At 41.1% G+C, this 20,629-nt stretch overlaps 1 protein-coding gene across 2 annotated transcripts in view; it reads left to right on the plus strand.

Annotated features, from left to right (window-relative positions):
* Positions 1–211: 211 nt before the first annotated feature.
* The window catches only part of polr1e (RNA polymerase I subunit E), a 36,635-nt gene continuing 16,217 nt past the window's right edge, over positions 212–20,629 (plus strand). The window contains exons 1-6 of one of the 2 annotated variants that reach the window (XM_043719713.1): positions 212–368; positions 5,689–5,792; positions 5,944–6,020; positions 12,337–12,422; positions 13,339–13,394; positions 14,341–14,485. In XM_043719713.1, coding sequence (XP_043575648.1) covers positions 296–368; positions 5,689–5,792; positions 5,944–6,020; positions 12,337–12,422; positions 13,339–13,394; positions 14,341–14,485 — 541 coding nt within the window. In that variant the 5' untranslated portion in view covers positions 212–295. Of the gene's footprint in view, positions 369–410; positions 598–5,688; positions 5,793–5,943; positions 6,021–12,336; positions 12,423–13,338; positions 13,395–14,340; positions 14,486–20,629 lie in introns of those variants that run through there. The other variant, XM_043719721.1, reaches the window with a different exon arrangement.

A 20,629-nucleotide genomic window follows, 5' to 3' on the forward strand; every position in this document is an offset into this window, starting at 1 on the left:
CGGCCGGTCTGGGCCTGTAGCTGGCGGTGTCACTGGCGCCGGGCGGCCTGGTCCTGTAGGTGGCGGCGTCGCTGGCGCCGGGCTGCCTGGGCCTGTAGGTGGCGGTGTCACTGGCGCCGGGCGGCCTGGGCCTGTAGGTGGCGGTGTCACTGGCGCCGGGCGGCCTGGGCCTGTAGGTGGCGGTGTCGCTGGCGCCGGGCGGCCTGGGCCTGTAGGTGGCGGTGGCGCTGGGCGGCCTGGGCCATTAGAAGTTGATGTGTGGTATTGTATTGAAGTTGGCGGCGTGTTGGTTGTCATGATGGCAGCGTTCGGTGTGTGGAAGTACAGGAATTTAACGGAATTGGATCCGGAGCAATCAGCGACACTCGGTAGTGACTCTGGGAATATTTCGCGGAAGGGCTGTGAACTTTAGATACAGGGAGAGAGGGTTAGAGTCAAAGACCGGAAAGGCAAAAATAAATGAAAAAATAGATCTGCATTTGTATAGAATCTTTCATGAGCACTCAAACCTTTCAGACCACATTTGTTCATGAAGTACTTTTAAAAGTAAAATTGCTGTCGTGATGTGGGAAACGTGGAAAATGAAAGCTGGCTCATGTAAGGACAGTAGTTGAAAAGCTTGATGGATATTGAATGCTGGAAATCTGAAAAAAGAAATCAAAATGTTATAAATTTTTTTGTTTGTGTTTATTCTTTCGTTCTTGCATTTACGCGATGTTTGGCATCGAACCAACATTTATCATCCACACCAAATTGCCTTCAGGATGGTGGTTGAACTACTACTGTGAGAAAGTGAGGACTGCAGATGCTGGAGATCAGAGCTGAAAATGTGTTGCTGGAAAAGCGCAGCAGGTCAGGCAGCATCCAAGGAGCAGGAGAATCGACGTTTCGGGCATTAGCCCTTCTTCAGGAATCCTTTTCCAGCAACACATTTTCAGAACTACTACTATGGCCCAGTAACGTTGAAGGGCTTAGTAATAGAGATCTAAGTCTGTCTCTGTGTGTGTGTGTGTGAGAGAGAGAGAGAGATGAAGGGGAGCTTGCTGTGGTGTTCCCATGTATTTGCTGCCCTTCTCATTCTTGGTGGTAGAGAGTACTGGCTTGGAAAGTGCTGTCTAAGGAAGCTTGGTGAGTTGTTGTAGTCCGTCTTGGAGATGGTACGTAGCTTCTGCCACTGTATATTAGTGGTGGGGAGAGCTTTGAAGGTGTTAGTTGAGTAGTAACCAAGCTACTTTGTTGCAGATGGTGCCAAGCTTCTTAAGTGTAGGATCATCAGATAAGTGGGGATTGTGCCATCACACCCCTGATTTGTGCTTTGTAGACCATGGACAGGCTTTGAGGAGTCAAAAGATAAGTTCATTGCTGCAGAATTACCAGCTTCTGACCTGCCCTTGCAGCCACAGTATTAAATAACTTGTCCAGCTCAGCTTGTCATCACTGGTATGCTCCAGGATGTTATTAATGTGGGGCATTTAGCATTATGTACTTATCAGTGTTATGATGGAATGGCAATCATTGAAGCAGCTGAAGATGGGTTGGGCCTGGGGAACACTTACAATGATATCCAGTGGGATGACATGATTGACCATAAACATAGGAGCAGAAGTAAACCGTTGAGCCCATTCAATTAGATCAAATAATCCTGAAATCCACGTTCCTGACTATTCTCCACAACTCTTGATTCCCATACTGATTAAAAATCTTTGTCAACCTTGAATATCCTTATGTCCCAGCCTCTACAGCCTCCTCTGGTAAAGAATTCTATGCATTCACTATGCTTTGAGAGAAGAAATTTTTCCTCATCTTATTAACCTTTTATACTAAGATTATTCCCTTTGACCCTAGACTTTCCCACAAAGTGAAACAACTATTCCATATTTCTATTGTCAAGTCCCCTCAGAATATTGTGTATTACATTAAAGTTACCTCTTATTCTTCTAACCTCCATTGAGTACAAGTGCAATCGACTCAATCTTTCCCTACAGTCTCTTCTTGGCTGTCTTTGTGACACAATGGTAGTGTCCTATCCATAGACTGAGAGATCCGGGTTCAAGTCCCACTTGTTCCAAAGGTGTGTAATAATATCTGAGTAGATTGATTGATTAAAAAAGAATTTAAAAAAAAACAGTCGCTGCATATCCAGAATCAACCTAGATGCATCCCATCATAAGTTCTGCAAAGGATGACTCCAACCAGCTTTAGATTCAGATTACAGTGGTGCTGGAAAAGCACAGCAGTTCAGCCAGCATCCGAAGAGCAGGAAAATCGGTGTTTCAGGCAAAAGCCCTTCATCACAATTCCTGATGAAGGGCTTTTGCCCGAAATGTCGATTTTGTTTTTCTCTCTGCTCCTTGGATGCTGTCTGACTTGCTGTGCTTTTCCAGCACTACTATAATCTTGACTAATCTCCAGCATCTGCAGCATCCACATCCGTCTCCAACCAGTTTTATCCCAGTTTCTGTGACTCTGGTTTAACTAGGGTTCCTTGATGCTATAATTGATTAAAAGTTGCCTTGGTGTCAAGGGTAGTCACTGTCCTAGAGTCTAGAGATGTACAGCACCGAAACAGACCCTTCAGTCTGACTCGTCCATGCTGACCAGATATCCCAACCCAATTTAGTCCCACTTGCCAGCACTCAGCCCATATCCCTCCAAACCCTTCCGATTCATACACCCATCCAGATGCCTTTGCTATTGTAGTAACCTCCACCACTTTCTCTGGCAGCCCATTCCACACATGCACCACCCTCTTTTATATCTTTCCCCTCTCATCCTAAACCTATGCCCTCTGGTTCTAGACTCCCCCACTCCACCCTATCCATGCCCCTCATGATTTTATAAACCTCTATGAGGTCGCACCTCAGCCTCCGACACTCCAGGGAAATCAGCCCCAGCCAATTCAACGTCTCTCTATAGCTCAAATCCTCCAACCCTGGCAACATCCTTGTAAATCTTTTCTGAACCCTTTCAAGTTTCACAACATCCTTCCGGTAGGAGGGAGACCAGAATTGCATGCGATATTCCAAAAATGGTCTATCCAATGTCCTGTACAGCTGCAACATGACCTCCCAACTCCTGTACTCAATATTCTGACCAATAAAACAAAGCATACCAAACACCTTCACTATCCTATCTACCTGCAACCTACTTTCAAGGGGCTATAAATCTGCACTCCAAGGTCTCTTTGTTTAGCAACACTCCCTAGGACCTTACCATTAAGTGTATAAATCCTGTCTGACAGTCTTTAGTTCAGCTGTTTTGTCCACACTTGGATTCAGGCTGAAATGAGGTAAGGAGCTGCATGGGTCTGGCAGAATACCACTCCACATCAGTGAGCAGAATATTATTGAGTACCTGCCTGGTAGCAGTCAGTGACATCTTTCCTCACTTCAGTGATGTTTGAGGAAAAGCTGATGGAGTGGCAGTTACCAGATTGGATTTGACCTGCTGGACAGGACAAATGAAGGCGATTTTCCACATTGCTGTGTAAATGATACCGATGTAGTTTTACGAAAGTTGGTTGGCTCGTGTGCGGCTAGTCCTGAATTATAATTCCAGGCTGCAAATGTTGTTGCCAGAATGTTGCCCAGGCACTTAGCTCTTGACATCATGGAGAATGAATCAAGTTGGCAGAAAGCTGGCATTTGTAATGCTGGGGACCTCAGGAGGAAGTGAAGATGGATTGTCCACTCAGCACTTCTGGCTGAAATTGAATGCAAATGCATCAACATTGTCTTTTGCATTGGAATCATAGAATCCCCACTGTCTGGGAGACAGGCCATTTCGCCTAACAAGCCCACACCAACCCTCCGAACAGCATCCCACCCAGACCCATCCCCCTATTATGTCTGCATTTCCCTTGGCTAATGCACCTAACCTACACATCCTTGAACACTATGGACAATTTAGCTTGGCAATTCACCTAACCTGTACATCTTTGGACTATGGGGGAAACCAGAGCACCCGGCAGAAACCCACGCAGACGCAGGGAGAATGTGCAAACTTCACATAGTCTCCCCGAGGTTGGATTTGAACTCTGATCCCTAGTGCTGTACGGCAGCAGTGCTGATCACTGAGCCACCGTGGTGCTCCAGAGAATGGCGATGTTTGTGAAGCTGCTTCCTCCTGTGAGCTGTTTTATTATCCACCACCATTTATAACTGGTTGTGGCAGACTACAAAGCTTAGATCTGATACTGTGATCACTTAGCTCTGTCTATTTCATGCTGCTTGATATGCAAGTACTCCTGTATTGTAGGATATCAAGTTAGTACCTCATTAAGTATGCCTGGTGCAGATTCTGGCATGTTCTCCTGTGCTGTTCATTGTATCAGGGTGATCTCCTGTTCAGTGATAATGGTAGACTGAAGGTTATGACATGACAGATCACAGATTTTATTTAAATACAGTTCAGTTTCTGCTGATGGCCTGCAGTGCCCTACAGATGCTGTGTGTTGAGTCCATTTGAAATCTATCCCATTCAGAATGATGGTTGTGCAACACCACACAATGGTGAATATCCTTAATCTGGAGAACATGCGGAGAGAGACCCAATGAGAAGCTAAAAGAGTTAGCCTATCCTATCCTGGCAAGTCCAGTCTTTGGATTGATTGAGTTCAGGGAAAAATAAACAGAATTGTTACAGGAAAAGAGGCATGTGAGAAGGAGCTGATTGGTAAGTAACGTGAATAATTTGACTTTGTACTTTTTAAATTTCCTATTTATAGTAAACAATCTCAAAATAAGCTTAAGTCATGGCACCTTGGCTGTGTGGTATGACCACATGGCAATTTGTGGTCTCTTCATGTCGCCCAGATGAACACATGCATGAATTGTCTGTCACCAGCTACAGAAGTTTGATCTTTGGGTTTCCAAACTCAAGCAACAGCTGGAGTTGCTGTGTTGTATTTTCAAAGCTGACGACTATAGAGGAACCTTGATAATCCCACCAACATGGGCGGGGAGTATTTTATTTGGATAATTGAATGTCGGATAACACAGTTTAGCTGAAGATCGGGACTTTGCAATCTTGTTTGAATAATCCGAAATTCGGATAATTGAATGCCAGATAATCTAGATTCCTCTGTATGTGGGTAGCATGTTTAAGGAGGTGGCTACACACAAATGTTTATAGCATGCAGGCAGAAAAATATGATTGTTGTTCACTCTTGGAGTTCCAAGTAGAAATCCCTGAGACTGTCTCACTGACTAACTGTTTTTCTATTTTCAATGCTATTGAGGGCAATCATTACTCAGAGGAATGTAGTAAGAGTCAGGTTTATGGCACCACGAGTGGCTCAGCTGCACAGGTGGAGAGGCAGAAGAGTGACAGCAGATTTGATAGGGGATATGGGCAAATTCCAGAAAATCTCATAGTTTAGATTGTTATTCTTTTGTAAACCCAATCAGTTTCTGAATGTTCTTTGGAGAACAGAATCTGTCATCCCTATGCAGTCTGGCTTACCTGTGACTCTAACCCCAAAGACCTGATTAAATGGGGTTGGGGCAACAAAGTGTTTTGCTAGTATTTCCCACAATCCTAGAACAAATATGTGAACTGAAAGCTAATAAATCAATATTTTAAGACTAAAGCATATTACTTTTGTTGAAAACAAAAGTTACCCAAAATGATAAGGATATACTCTGTGCCACTAATTAAGTTTATAAACATCATTGTCCTATTTTACAGTTCAGTTTTCCAATGGGAAACTCTCAAATTCAGAAAATGTGGAATTTCAGCTGCATAAAAATATACACCGAAATCATCCCCGGAAAAAGCATCAACTAATCTTGGTAAGAGTGAAGCGACAGGTATTCTCATGCAGTTGGTTCCATGATAAAGCTAGCATGGTTGTCCTGATTATGTGGTTTGTTTAATCTGTTTTAATAACGTTGCTAGCTCATTGAAATTGTTTCACTTTATTCCTTTTTTATCCCCCTGTAGTCTGCTGAGACGGATAGATTGACCTACGTTGGAAATAATTTTGGACCAAGTGCCCTGAAGTGTAATTCATTGTGCAAGTAAGTTTGTTTCTCTGAATTAGTGGTAGAACTCGATTGAAAGGTGAAGTGTTGAAAAAAAGAAACAGGGTTGTCAGCATTTGGGAAGAAATGGGAAAGGTTGTGACGACAATCAAACACCTTTTGTACCAATCCACACATTGAATCCTGAGATTAGCTGGAATAAAATTGTCTTCATTTCAATTTGACCAGCTGCAATGTAAAGTAAGTATAATATCAATGTTAAATGTGAAAAGCAATGAGAGGTCGTGTAAGGTATAAGCTGCCAGAGGAAGTGGTGGAGGCTGGTACAATTGCAGCATTTAAGAGGCATTTGGATGGGTATATGAATAGGAAGGGTTTGGAGGGATATGGGCCGGGTGCTGGCAGGTGGGACTAGATTGGGTTGGGATATCTGGTCAGCATGGATGGGTTGGACCAAGGGATCTGTTTCCATGCTGTACATCTCTATGACTCTTTAAGTCAGTAGATATCACTTTTGGATAAGGCAGCTTAGACAAATGGCCATCTTTTATGCCATAAGATACAAAGAATAATTTTTCCCCTGTTTTGGGCAAACAGCCTACAAATCACATTTTTTTTTATTCCAAGCAGCATTGGAATCCAGTGAGCTGCATTTTGCTCGTACAACTTTACTGGTACAAAGTTTGATTGGTGCTAAGCTTTGAAGTGAAAGAGAAAGTATGTTCTACTATGGTGTAGAGACATTACTTAGTATTTATGGAATAAGCTGTCCTTGGTAACTTGAGAGAAGAAGGGACACAGAGTGAGACGCAAGAAGGAAATATGAGTAGGAAGTGTGTACAAGTACGTGATATGTTGTTATGAGAATGTCTTTTGTTCTAGTTTAGATGAACAGATCTGCTGTGAGATTGCTCACAGTGGGTTAGGGGATGCAGTTTTATACAACAGTATTGTCAGCCAACCATGACAGGAAAAGTGTGAGATTGTGAGACATGATCATGTACTAGATGTGCAAATTTTAATATGTATGTTAATATTAACAGAATTCTGGCAGAACTTTGCTAGTTTTTCTTTCCTATTATAAATGCCCAAGATTACCTTTGTTATGTCCATATCAGCCTAAAATGTTCATTGTATAAATAAAGATGGTGATATTCATAATGAAAATATAAAGAAATAAGATATGTGACTTTAAAATGGGCGTTGAAGTGTCTGCCAGCCTTTGTCCATTTATCATTACCCTCTAACTACACATCAATTGAAGACCCCTTGGGCTGATCCTTTTATTTTTGGCTAAGTGCACATTGAGTTACGTTTTCTGGTGGTTTTTTGCCATGGTGCGGAGCCTGTTTCCAAACTCACCTTGTTGACTGCCTCCCTTCCACGGCATTCCACTCATCCGATTCTAGCCCCATCTTACAATATGGCATCTCCAGAACAACTTGCCATTGCTGAGCTATCCAGAAATTGATTGATATCCCTGTTTTTGGCACCATCTTTAAAAGGTCACCTGAACACTCACACTGTCAGTTCGAAATTGCCTTGCAAAATTCCTGACATTTCCCCCGGGAAGTTCAGTATCCTTTGTGGGCAGGGACCTGAAGGTCCTGCTGGATGATGTGGTGCACAGGATGAGTACCACCTTCTCCAAGACTAATAGAGGAGGTTACTGTCCCTCAACGTGCTGTCCCGGTATGAAGTTGCCACCATGTCGGTATAGTCTGAACTGTCTGAAGAAATGCATTACAATGGAGGAAAAAGATAAATTATCCTCTCCTCTCTGCCAGTGTAAGTGCTACCATCTTCTGTCCAATATCTCCCTCACTCTTGATCTCGGTTACTGTACCCAGCTAACACCAAGATTCATTCTCTATCACTTTCCCTGTTGCCTGCAACACTTTCTGTCACCCACCCGAATCCCTGACACAACTAACCATGCGTGCCCTCTGCAATTCCTGTTTCCTTGCTTGGGTTACCTTCCCAGCTGTGCCGCACTTTTGTGTCTCTCTTTCCAGGAAATAAACAACCGCTATAGGCCAGAAAGAGTTAAAATGGGTGGTGGGTTGCCCACATAAAGCTCCTTGCTCTTTGGAGGAAGAGGATCCTGACTCAGTATTCATGCTGTTAGACTGGTATAGGAGATTTGGAGCACCATGATCCCCTGACTGATGTGTCTTTCTGAACTGAGACTTGCTGATAACCATGACAAGCGTCCTGTACTTGTGTCTGCGCTAATTGATGTGGCAATGCATCATTAATGTGAGTCTGGTATCTCTGATAGATGGGGCAAAACACACAAAATCAAGGCAGGGATGCTGTGAGACTGAGTGAGTCCTAATGCACAAGCAAACATTCCAGAGATGCAATCTGGCCCAGTCCATGATCTAGATGCATATGCATGCACATGCAGTGCCCTTGCTGTGGCATTGCAATGACAGTTCCCAGTACAGCGTGTAAGTGGATCAGAGATGTGCTGTGAGGGTTCTAGAGGCTAACACATATTGGATACGAGTGCATGTGGCTGGTGCTCTTGGAGGGTGCCTGAGATATTGATGCTTAGTGTCCAACCTGGAATACCTTTGGAGCAAGTGGAAATCTGAAATTGCCAGGTACTTGCTCTGGCTTCCATGTTGACAACTGTTAAGCTTCCAATGCATTCGGTGTGTTTTGTAAGGTAGGAAGCTAAATATCAATGTAGAAAGTTGAACTGTGAATAAGGTGTTTAACAAGCAATCCCTCTTAATTGGCACCTTGCCACTGTTTAGCAAGAAACTTGTTTTACCACTTGACAAATGCATAAAGGATGCAGTGAATTACTCCTAGTGTCAAGATTCTTGAGATTTTGCCACCAATCTCACCATTCCCCAGATAATGCGAGCACCGAGATCACTCCATCTCTTGTGGTGCAATGCCTTATAAGATTGCCTATTCTTCAACAAAATAATCTAAGACTTGTTCTTAACTTGTTCTTAACTTGTTCTTAAGCTTTGAAATAACAGCTAAACTTGCCAGTAATTCATTTTTGTCTTTATCTTATGCTTTAAATATTAGCAGGATTTTTTAATCTGCAGAGTACAATTTGCAAGCTTATCAGAGTTCTTTCTGACAGACGTTTATGCTGTAATACATCATGCATATAAAAACTGGTCTATGGTCTTTGAGATACACTCCATGCCTATTGCTTTTTGAAATTGTACACTGCCTAATTCTGTGCCATTTAACATTTACAAGCGCTTCAAAAGAAAATAACTGACACAGTATCTGCAGCTTCTCATTTGACATATTTGAATTCTTGAACAGTCACTTTAAATTAATTCTACTCACAGTTATGCTACAGCAGCAGAATAATGTCTTATGGTTTAATAAGATAAAGTTTGAGTCATTTGACTTGCTTTGAGAAGTGCCATGGGAAATTCACAACCAGGTGGCACGGTGACTCAGTGGTTAGCACTGCTGGCTCACAGTGCCAGGGGCATGGATTCAATTCCTGCCTCAGGTGACTGTCTATGTGGCATTTACACATTCTCTCTGTATCTGCATGGGTTTCCTCCGGGTGCTCCAGTTTCCTCCCACACTCCAAAAAGATGTGCAGGTCAGGTCGATGGGCAATTTAGCATGCCAGTAGTGTTAGGTGCATGAGTCTGAGGTAAATATAGGGTAGGGGAATGGGTCTGGGTGGGTCTTCAGAGGGTCAATGTGGAGTTGTTGGTCCAAAGGGCCTGTTTCCATACTGTAGAGAATCTAATCTAATCTAATATCCTTCACCGGACAATTTATATGTAAAGAACTTGCCCACCTCAGATCTTGGGGATTCGATGTGCTGTTTCTTAATTGCTCTTTGTTTGGGCTCTCTTTCAACTTCCTTATATTATTGTTGAACAAGTTTAAAGCTGTTGATGATCCTTTTCCTACTTTATGAAAATTGTTGCTCTTTCATGTATAAATCTTGACTCCTGTGTGATATAGATATTTACTATATGTTATCATTTGGGATTAGGATTTGGATTTTAAATTGAGGTGGATAAGTTTTGGTGAGTTCTGTGAAGGTCATCCTTTTCAAAAGGTCAAAGCTATTTCTAACAGTGACCTAAATACATAATTTCCAAGAAGGCATGGGACTTCAGTTAAATGCCTGGCTAGTTCATTGTTGAAATGGTTATACTGCTGTGTTTATGACAAGAGGATGAAAAAGTGTATCGGGGTTACCAGTTTAGTTTTGACTTCAGACCGGGAGGTTCATGGCTTCAGTTCAAGATTACCTGTCACCTTGGGGAAGTGGTTTACATCCAAGTTCTGAGCGCTCTTACAATCTCAGCTAGTGCTACTACTGGTCTGAGATCTGACACAATAGGTCATTTTTTTAATTCAGTGAACTAGTCTTTCACTGAAACACAAATTCACAATGCTGTAGATTTAGTTTTAACAATAAAACAAGTTTTTATTAAAAATAATAAGATAAAATAAAATAAACCAATCCCTTTACATATAAAAGAATTTAAGATTTTGAAACACACTGTAAAGTACAATATATCACCGATTTTAACATCATTGCTTTACAGTACTCAAATATCAGAGAGAATCCCTTCTCTAGCTTGACTTAACAGTTGTTTTCAGTTCCTGGTCTTGAGAGTTCTAAGCTGTCTTCTTTCTTCAGAAGAAACATGTCTAATTTCCACCAAGATGACTGGGAGCAGAAACCAAAGGGCTTTCCAAACAATGGGTGTTTCCCCTTAGCAAAACAAGTTCTGAATTCTTCTAACTGGAAGTAGCTGTAAAACACATCCAGTACAAATAAAACCCCATTATGCGCCAGAAGTGTATCTCTCATGCAAGGCTTAAAGAAAAAACATGGTTACAGAAATACTGACAAGTTAATCCGTAAACCCCTTCATATACATGGACCAAAACCCACATGCCACTAGTTGAAAAAAATTCTAAAATAAATGATATTAAAATATATGTAAATGATACATCTTCCAACACAGAATGTATTGAAGTTTTCAATCTAGATGAACTCAAAAGCAGTTTTAGATGATCAGAATTGAAAAAGGCTCATGCCAAAAGATCTATAGAGAAATCAAAATCATCTCAGCAGTCCACGGAAAAGAACTGTGAAGAGTCAGTTAAGTAAGAAATTAGAGTTGTGACAAATAATATTGGGTACCTCTGAAAAGATAGTGTTGGTAACCAGGTTTAAACTTTGCATTACTGTTCAAGATTTTTCTGAGTATCCTGTAATTTTATATAGCTTTATTTTTATTGTGTATCATAAACTTCTGTTGTTAAGAAATACCTGCAGCCTCCTGTGCATATGTTTTGGTGGTTAACTACCATAGTAACCAACTGCAAATCTTAAATATAAAAGCAAGCCAGATTTCACTCTGGGATTTGACTTGGCCACTATTGCCATTAGCTGGGATGAGAACACCGATTCTCACTTCACATTTGTGTACATGCACTTTCCAGTGAAAGCTGCTGGAGAGTGGTCAAGGTTAGATAAGTTTCCTTCCCATTCTATGCACTAATGTGGCCAATTTAAGAAGAAAGCATCATCAAATTGTGTTGTTATGAAGAAGAATGAATAGTTTGCGCAAAGCGATGAAGAGAACACCAATTCTTTGCACTTTGCCTTTTTCTGCCATTTCTTCCATCTAAAGGGCTTTTGTGAATTGTTGAGTTCTGATTGCCTCATCCACAAAAAAAACACTGAGCATTAACAGGCTTTCAGCTGTGAGGTGAGCTGGGTGTGGCATGTAGGGGGAAAGTGGGGAGAAGAGGATGGGATCACAGTCAACCTTGACCCTGCTGTCATCTGACATCCAGATGCATGTTTTCAGCTGGAATACTAGAGCACGTCACTGGCCATTGTCTTGATGAGGAGATGCTGTGGTTAATTATGACTCCTCTTCCACATAAACTCAGCTAATCTGCATGCACTGACAAAACTAAGATGTTTGTGATCTGTGCATTGCCTGTTGGCATCAGGAACCAATGATTTTTATGTTGGCTATTCTGGCAATTTAACAAGACTTTTGTTTTGACTTTCAATTTCTGAGATTCAGAAGTACTTTAGCAAAAAGAGACAATAACAAAGTTTAACTGTATAATGTGGTTTACCCCTTTGCTCTATACATTTCAGAGGCATAGATAATTTGTCTCTTTGTAACATTTTGATTGGACTTTGAGCCTGTTCAGAGGCAGCTGAAAAATGTTATAACATTGCTAAGACTATGAAGTCTTTAAATGATGTGTAGGTTAATATTGGAAATTTGCAAAAATGCAAATGATTGGGAAGTTACTGAATAAAAGTGACAAAAATTTTCTTTTAAGGAATGTGTTTTGTTCATTTCAGGTACTTTGTTGGTGTACTAAATAGAAGAACTGGGAAAATGGAGGTGTATGATGCACAACTTTTCAACATGCAGCCCTTCTTTCCTGGTATGTTCTTCTGTACATAGAACTTGATGACCTTGTGAGCACTATTTGATTTGGATAAGCCAGGTTCTTTAGCATCAAGAGTTGGACTTATGTGATACAGTTAATTGAAAAGCAATCAGATGCATTCCAGAAGAATTGTCAGTCAAAAATGATCACTGATTCAGAGAATAATCTACTAGATGGGATGACTGAAAGCACTGAGGTACTCTATCCCCATTGCTGACTGCTTCTGGAATTGCAACAGTTCAGAAACAACAAATTGCACACTCTGTAATTCAGCAAATCAAAAATGTCATTATGTTGTAAAGTATCTGAAGGCATTCCAAAAGCATGATCAAAATATTGTGCTGGGCCGAAGAACGAGATGGCAGAATGGGTGACTAACATTTTGGCCGAAGAGATGGACTTTAAAGAGATTGGAATGGAATTTGAGGGTGGGACCTAGTTGGGTTCAGTGTGTGGTTGACAATGATAGAAAAAGGATAGTGAAATGCACAAAAAAGCAGGATCAGTTGAAGAGCATGTGGGTAATCGAGCAGCTGCGTCAGTTAGAAAATTAAGCAGGGATGAGGAAATGGAAGTTTAATTATAAATTAAGTATTTTACGATGTTGGAGAACAGAGCCAGGCTTGGAGTCCTCTACGCCTGTTACTTCTATCTTCGAGGCCCATGTTAGGCACTTTATGATGTTTGAGTGAAGTGATAAGGCACAATATAATTGCATGTTATTTTTATTTTTCTGGGTTTGTTGAAAAATGCCTGTAATTGCTTTTATTGTAGTTCGATAAGGATGTAGAATGTCATCACCTGTGAAGTGTTGAGTTTCAGAACTGGTTGTCTAATTTATTTTAAGAATGATTTGAAATGTCCATTTATGAATTGGAGCAGCGTGTTGATGCTCGTGTCATCTCCTCAGGTGAATCTGCCATTGAAGGAGATACCAGTGAAAAAGGCACTTCTTACAGGGAGAAGGTAATTAATCTTTTTATAGCATTTGACAAAGATTGCAATTATGGATGCACTACAGTTGCTTGCCAGGGCTTCAGGAGCAGCATTTTCCAAACCTGTGACCTCCGCCACAGAAGGACAGGGGCAGAAGGTACATGAGGAGGCAGTTAAATCTGTTGGGTCTCTGGATGAGGGGATTTTCCAAGAGGAGAGCTTGAGTAGACTAAGCCTACATTCCCTGGCTTTTAGAAGAACGAGTGATAGAGTCATAGAGATGTACAGCACGGGAACAGAGGGCTCCTGCCCAAAACATCGATTTTCCTGCTCTTCGGATGCTGCCTGACCTGCTGTGCGTTTCCAGCACCACTCTAATCTTGACTCTAATCTCCAGCATCTGCAGTCCTCACTTTCGCCTGGTATTGTCATTCTGCAATCCTTCACTTTACTTTGTGCTTTTAGTGGAATAATTGTGCAGGTTTATCTTGACACTGGTGATGCTGCAACCCTCAGCTGAGTATGTGGAGCTTTCTTTTATAAATTTACTAAATCTAGCATTCATCTCCTGTGAATTGGTTTGTGTTTTCTTTTCCATATGGCAAGCGAGGACAAATGGAATTTGCTCAACTATTGGCAAACCAGTGGGACTAAGTGGAAAGTACAGAACATAACTATTGCTAAAAGGTTGCTACATCTGCATGCCAATGACAGGCCCAATCAATACATTCCTCTCGAGCTTTATAAATTGGTAACCCTTTTATCAAATCTAGACCAGATGTCTGCAAGACGTAAAGTGTCTCCTTTTAGCAATGTTTTTAAAATCTGAAACTTTCAAAGTCTTTATCAGCAATTAGAATATTGTGTACAGTTTTTGTTAACCTGTCTGTGCAGGCCTGTGAATGCGAGGGAAGAAATTATCCAAAGTGATGTTTTGCTATTAAAATATATTAACTGTTTACTGTTGATTCCGTAGGTGGATTCCCTCATTGAGGCGTTTGGCACAAAGAAACAAAAACGTGCCCTAAGCTCTCGCAGACTGAATCAGGTCGGGAATGAGACTTTACAGATAGCTGTAGCCAAAGCAGCAGAAAATATAATTGAAAAGAAAGGAATCACAGGTAAAGGAACTCTTCTGTGACTATTTAAGATCAAACAATCTACCTGCACAAAATAACTTTATTTTACAGCAACCTGAATTTTTGATCTGAGGGAGCATGCAAGGGGAGGGGCACTAATGTATAATAACTATTTTGTCAAGATATGTGAATAAGTCATATGCAAATCTCAAAGCTATCCCTTGTGAAGATTAGTCAGTGCTAAGCTTTTATTATTAGAATTTGAATCTCTACAGTATGGAAACAGGCCCTTCGGCCCAGCAATTCCACACCAACCCTCTGAAGAGTACCCACCCAGACCCGTTCCCCTATCACTTGGCAGTTCCCCCAGACAAATGCACCTAACCTACACTGCCCTGAACACTATGGGCAATTTAGCATGACCAATTCACCTAACCTGCACATCTTTGGACTGTGGGAAGAAACCGGAGCACCCAGAGGAAACCCACACAGACACGGGAAGAATATGCAAACTCCACACAGACAGTCGCCTGAGGCTGGAATTGAGCCAGGGTCCCTAGCACTGCAAGGCAGCAGTGCTAACCACTGAGCCACTATGCCACTCCTGCAGTGTATAAGTATAGGAGATAAATGTGCTCCACTCACCAACTAACACTGTTAATACTTTTGACTATTAGTTCGGGCATTGAAAATTATCAGTCTTAGCAATCATGAGAGGGAGAGTGCAACTGCCCAGTCATGTTATAGAGGTTTATAAAATTATGAGGGGCATGGATAGGTTAAATAGACAAGGTCTTTTCCCTGGGGTGGGGGTGTCCAGAACAAGACTGGACATAGGTTTAGGGTGAGAGGGGAAAAATTTAAAAGGGACCTAAGAGGAAATACTTTCACACAAGAGGGTGGTGTGCGTATGGAATGAGCTGCCAAAGGAAGTGGTGGAGGCTAGTACAATTACAAAGTTTAAAAGTTAAAAATCACACAACACCAGGATATAGTCCAACAGGTTTAATTGGAAGCACTAGCTTTCGGAGTGCTGCTCCTTCGTCAGGCGGTTGACACAATGATCTGATGAAGGAGCGTCACTCCGAAAGCTAGTGTGCTTCCAATTAAACCTGTTGGACTATAACCTGGTGTAGTGTGATTTTTAACTTTGTACACCCCGGTCCAACACCGGCATCTCCAGATTTAAAAGGCATCTGGATGCGTTTAGGAAGGGTTTAGAGGGATATGAGCCAAATTCTGGCAAATGGGACTACATTAAATTAGGATATCTGGTCAGCGTGGATGATTTAGACCGAAGGGTCTGTTTCCATGCTGTACATCTCTGTGACTCTATGACTCCATATTTATGACAATTATTAAGATCCAGGCCAATTAAGTTTGGATCTTCACAGTTTTGGAGACTTCTGTAGATCATGAATGTTGTGCAACCTCGGGTCTCTGTTTAGTTTTTACCCCCATTGTAACCAGATTACATAAACATGCCTTTGAGCTGGAATTTCTTTTTTGGAATTCCCAATTTTGCCTTCAGCTAAGGCATGCAATTTAATCATGAATGTGAAACTTACAAGATGCAAATTTAAAAAGGTAGTTTTAAATGATATGTCCCAGGGAGTGTAATGGTTTACACCTTCGATATGTGGTTTGCATCAAATTGACTCTTCAGTAACCAGTTTACTATGATTGGAATTCATAGAAGACTGTTCACTTATCCATCCGTGTCAAGGAAGGAAGGTGCAGGGTATGTTAGAAAAGACTTTATGGAAGCTGCTACAAAATGTTTGGGGCATTGGAAAGTTCAGATTAGCAAAATGAAAATTATTGAGGTTCAAAAGTTCTTTTGAGTATTTAACTTGTTCTCATTGGACCAGTAGGTGGACGAACCTTAGAATCACAGAACCCCAAAAGTGTGGAAGCATGGGATTCGGCCATTAATTCCACACCTTCCGAAGATCATCCAACCCAGATCCATACCCCGTCTACCTTATTCCTGTAACCCTGCATTTCCCATGGCTAATGCACTTAACCTGCATATCTTTGGACTGACAGAGGAAACAAACGCAGACATAGGGATAATGCGCAAACTCCACACGGGCAGTCACCCGAGGCTGGAATCGAAACTGGCTCCCTGGCACTGAGGCAGCAGTACCATCTACTGAGCCACCATCTTGATAAAAATTTCAAAATAATGCGTGTGATGGATATAGTCAGGTTGTTTAACTTCAGTTTTGGAAGGTTAGAGGATACAAGTTCCAGAGAAGCTGGAAGGTATTTCTTTGTCATGTTTTAGGCTCATTGAATAATATTTCATTTCATTCTCAAGATTAGAAGATTGAGAATCTGAAATATTCTGGAAACCGCTTCAGTCTTGAGATTGTGGGGTTAGTATTATTTAACTGGGGAGAAATTGCAGAAAGCTGAAACACAAAGGGACTTGTACACAAAACGCAGAAAACTAGCTCACAGGTGCAGCAGGTAATCAGGAAGGCTAATGGAATTTTGCCCCTTATTTAAAGGGGGTTGGAGTCTCAGAATAAGAAAGTCTTACTGTAACTGTGCAAGGTGCTGGTGAGACCATGTCTGGAGTACTTAAGCAGTTTTGATCCCCTGGTTTAAGGGAAGATTTTATTTCACTGGACACAGTTTAGAAAAGGTTTGCTAAGATGATTAGTAAATGTTGAGGGATTGCCTTCTGAGTAAAGGTTAAACCAGATGGTACTATACTCATTGGAATTTAGAAGAACAAGAGGCAGTTTTATTGAAACATAGGATTCTTAAGGGGCTTGACTGGGTAAATGCTAAGAGGATGGTTCCTCATGGGAGAGCCTAGGACCAGAGGGCCTAGTATCAGAATTTAAAACTGAGATGAGGAGGAATTTTTTTCTCAGAGTTGTGAGAGTCTTTGGAACTCCTTCCCACAGAGAGCTGTGGGGGCAGAGTCCTTGGGAATATTTAAGGATGGGATAGATTCTTGATCACTAGGGAAATCCAGTGTTATGGGAAAGGGCAGTAGAATGGTTGTGAGGAATGTCAGATCAGCCATGATCTATTCCTATTTTTTATAAATTATTATCAGTGCATAGGGAATAGGCTGCATGGCACTGAGCATGCTTTGCTAATCAGTACTGTCATCTTTGAACTTCTGTTTAATCTCCTGTACTCTGTGTGCCTTGATTCCCTAAGAAGCTAAAACATCTCTATCTCAGGGATAGACAATTCCAAAGCTTCACAATCTTATTACTGCAGAAATTCCTCTTATCTCCTAATAATTGAACCTTTATCCTGAAACTGTGTCCCATTAATATAGATTTCCAATCCAGGAGAAAAATAACCTCTCATCTTGAAAGCAGTCAATATGTAGACAGTTTCAATGCTTTCTGCCTTTGTTGCTGACAGCATTGTTTCCCATACAACTTTGAGGATAAACCTAACTTGCTGTCTTCCACTAATTTCAGTTCCTCTTGATTTGCTGACATTATCAGATCCCCAAGTTCTGATCAATGATTTAGCACTCATAAGGAAGCTGCGCTCAGAACGGTTCTTTCCAAATATCCAGGTCAACAAAATCAAATCGGTCAAATTAAGCAACAAATAACAGGGCTAGAGTTTGAACACCCCTGATGGAGATGAAAGATTAAATTGATGTCTTAAGAGATAGGTTTTCTCCTCTTAGACATTTTACACCACCTCCTACGATGTCAAATTCTAGAATCCCCACAGTGTGGAAACAGGCCCTTCGGCCCAGTAAGTCCACACCAACCCTCCAAAGAGTAACCCACCCAGACCCATTCCCCTACCCTATATTTACTCCTGTCTAATGCGCCTAACCTACACCTCCCTGAACACTATGGGCAATTTAGTTTGGCCAATTCATCTAGACACATCTTTGGACTGTGGGAGGAAACCAGAGCACCCGGAGGAAACCCACGCAGACACTGGGAGAATGTTCAAACTCCACACAGTTGCCAGAGGCTGGAATTGAACCTGGGTCCCTGGCGGTCCCTCAGTGGTAACCACTGAGCCACCGTGCCGCCCCTTTAATATAAGTAAATTTAAAACTGCTCACAATTGAACCCATATGAATGGCCTTTTCTCATTTTGTATTTGTTCTTTCCTTCTCAATGGTCGAATGATGTAAGGCAACAGTTTGAGACAGCATTCTGTTGCACCTTGGTAAGTGTTAACAGTGCAAAGGTGACACTAGCAACATTCCATAATTAGTCTCAGTCTCGGTGGTACCTTTTCAGTGGTACAGGTCGGATATCCTTTATTTGAGAACCTCTGGACCAATTGCGAATCAGAATTGGATAATTTCGGTTTTGGGATAAAAAATAGTCGGTGCTTACTCAGGGTAATGTTTTCATCAAGCTACATTGAAAACATGTGACAAGATGGATTATGGATTTTAACAGAATCTAATGTTTGCTTAGAAATGCCTTTCTGACATGTTTATTGGAAAAATAAAACCTTTTTTTGCAATGAAAAGCATCAAAATCCAAAACTAAGGCAGCACTGTGAACAATGTTGCTAAACAGCTGAATATGATAGGCTTCAGGTCAGGGCCAGTTAAGGCACTTTACTAAAATTTCAGAATTGAAAGAAAGTGACTCAGTGACACCCACACTGACCCTGATCAGTTTTCCAGGGGTATCAATTCATTTATTTGAAGGCTCCCAACAGAATTTGGGTAAATTTTCTTAAGAGAGATGAACAGGCTAGAGCTGGTTGACATGGTTTGAATGGGTTTCAGATCACATACTTCCTGTGCAAATTAGCAGGAGGGTGCATTCAAAACATATTTTGGGGTTTAGGTCATTTCAGTTTCCGGATGTACGGTTAATCAGCTAACATGACCAAGCCTCTGCACCCAACTTATGATAAAGAAAATAAAATAGAACTAGGGATAGATCTTAAGTAATTAAACAATATTTGAACTCCATTTACCTAACACAATCTTTCAACTTTGAAAATTGACCCCACTCTATTGGAATAGTTTCAGATTTTCACTATCCTTCTATAGAGTCATACAGCATGGAAATCGATCCTTCAGTCCAATTAGTCCACACCAACCATGTTCCCAAGCTAAACTGGTTCCACTTGCCCATATCCCTCCAAATCTTTCCTATTCGTGTACCTATCCAAATGTCTTTTAAGTGTTGTAACTCTACCTGTATCCACCACTTTCTCTAGCATTTCATTCCAATCTCTCTGTAAAAACAATTTGCCCCTCATGTCCTTTTTAAAACTTTCTCCTCTCTCACCTTAAAAATATGCCCCTAGTTTTGAACTCCCTCACCCTAGGGAAAAGGCTCTTGCTTTTCATCTCCACTCTGCCCCTCATGATTTTATAAACCTCGATCAGGTCACCCCTCAACCTCCTACGTTCCAGTGAAAAAAGTATGAAAGTACTTACTGATTCTGCTCCTAAATGGCCTAACTCTGATTTTGAAATGATGCCTTCTTGTTCTGAATTCCTTCATTAGAGGAAATAATTCCTCAGTACCTACCTTATTGAATCCTTTTAGTCATACTGAACTTGATGAGATCACACCTCAACCTTCTTAACCCAACAGAATGTAAGCTTATTTTCATAATTGAGATCTTTTTGAAGTCCTGTTATTATTCTGATGAATTGGGACTGTTTCTCTTTCAAAATGATTGGGTTTTTTTTCAGAAATTTGGTGCCCAAAACTAAGCACAAGAATCTAGAGGGACTCTGACATACTCTTAGAGGAGATTGCCAACAAGCTACTTTTTCATTAAGGTCACGAACTTAGTTAAGTTCAGTACTGTAGCTGTGTTCTGCTAGATTGACATGACAGAGATCATGCCAATTCCATTTTAGCAAATTATAATCTTGAACAGCAAGAAAGATGTTAAAATCCCAAATGCTTTGCTAATTCTTATCGGGAACGTAACCTAGATTACAATATTTGTTTGAGAAAGCAAGAAGTGGTTGCTATCCATTTCCAGAAAATCATTTAAATAAATATGACCTATTTATTTTACAAAGGTAAAGTGAAGACTCCACTGGATGATTAACTAGTTGCAGCTTTATAGAATCCTATTATTTGGCATCGTATTTGTAAGGAAACAGCTGCATCTTCTCTGCTTTCGTCTGTTATTATGGAATGTATTGGAATACTGTTTTGCAATATACATGTGATATTATTTTCAACATTTGGT

Source organism: Chiloscyllium plagiosum, chromosome 2 (genome assembly GCF_004010195.1).
Source record: "Chiloscyllium plagiosum isolate BGI_BamShark_2017 chromosome 2, ASM401019v2, whole genome shotgun sequence".
Classification (NCBI taxonomy): domain Eukaryota; kingdom Metazoa; phylum Chordata; class Chondrichthyes; order Orectolobiformes; family Hemiscylliidae; genus Chiloscyllium; species Chiloscyllium plagiosum.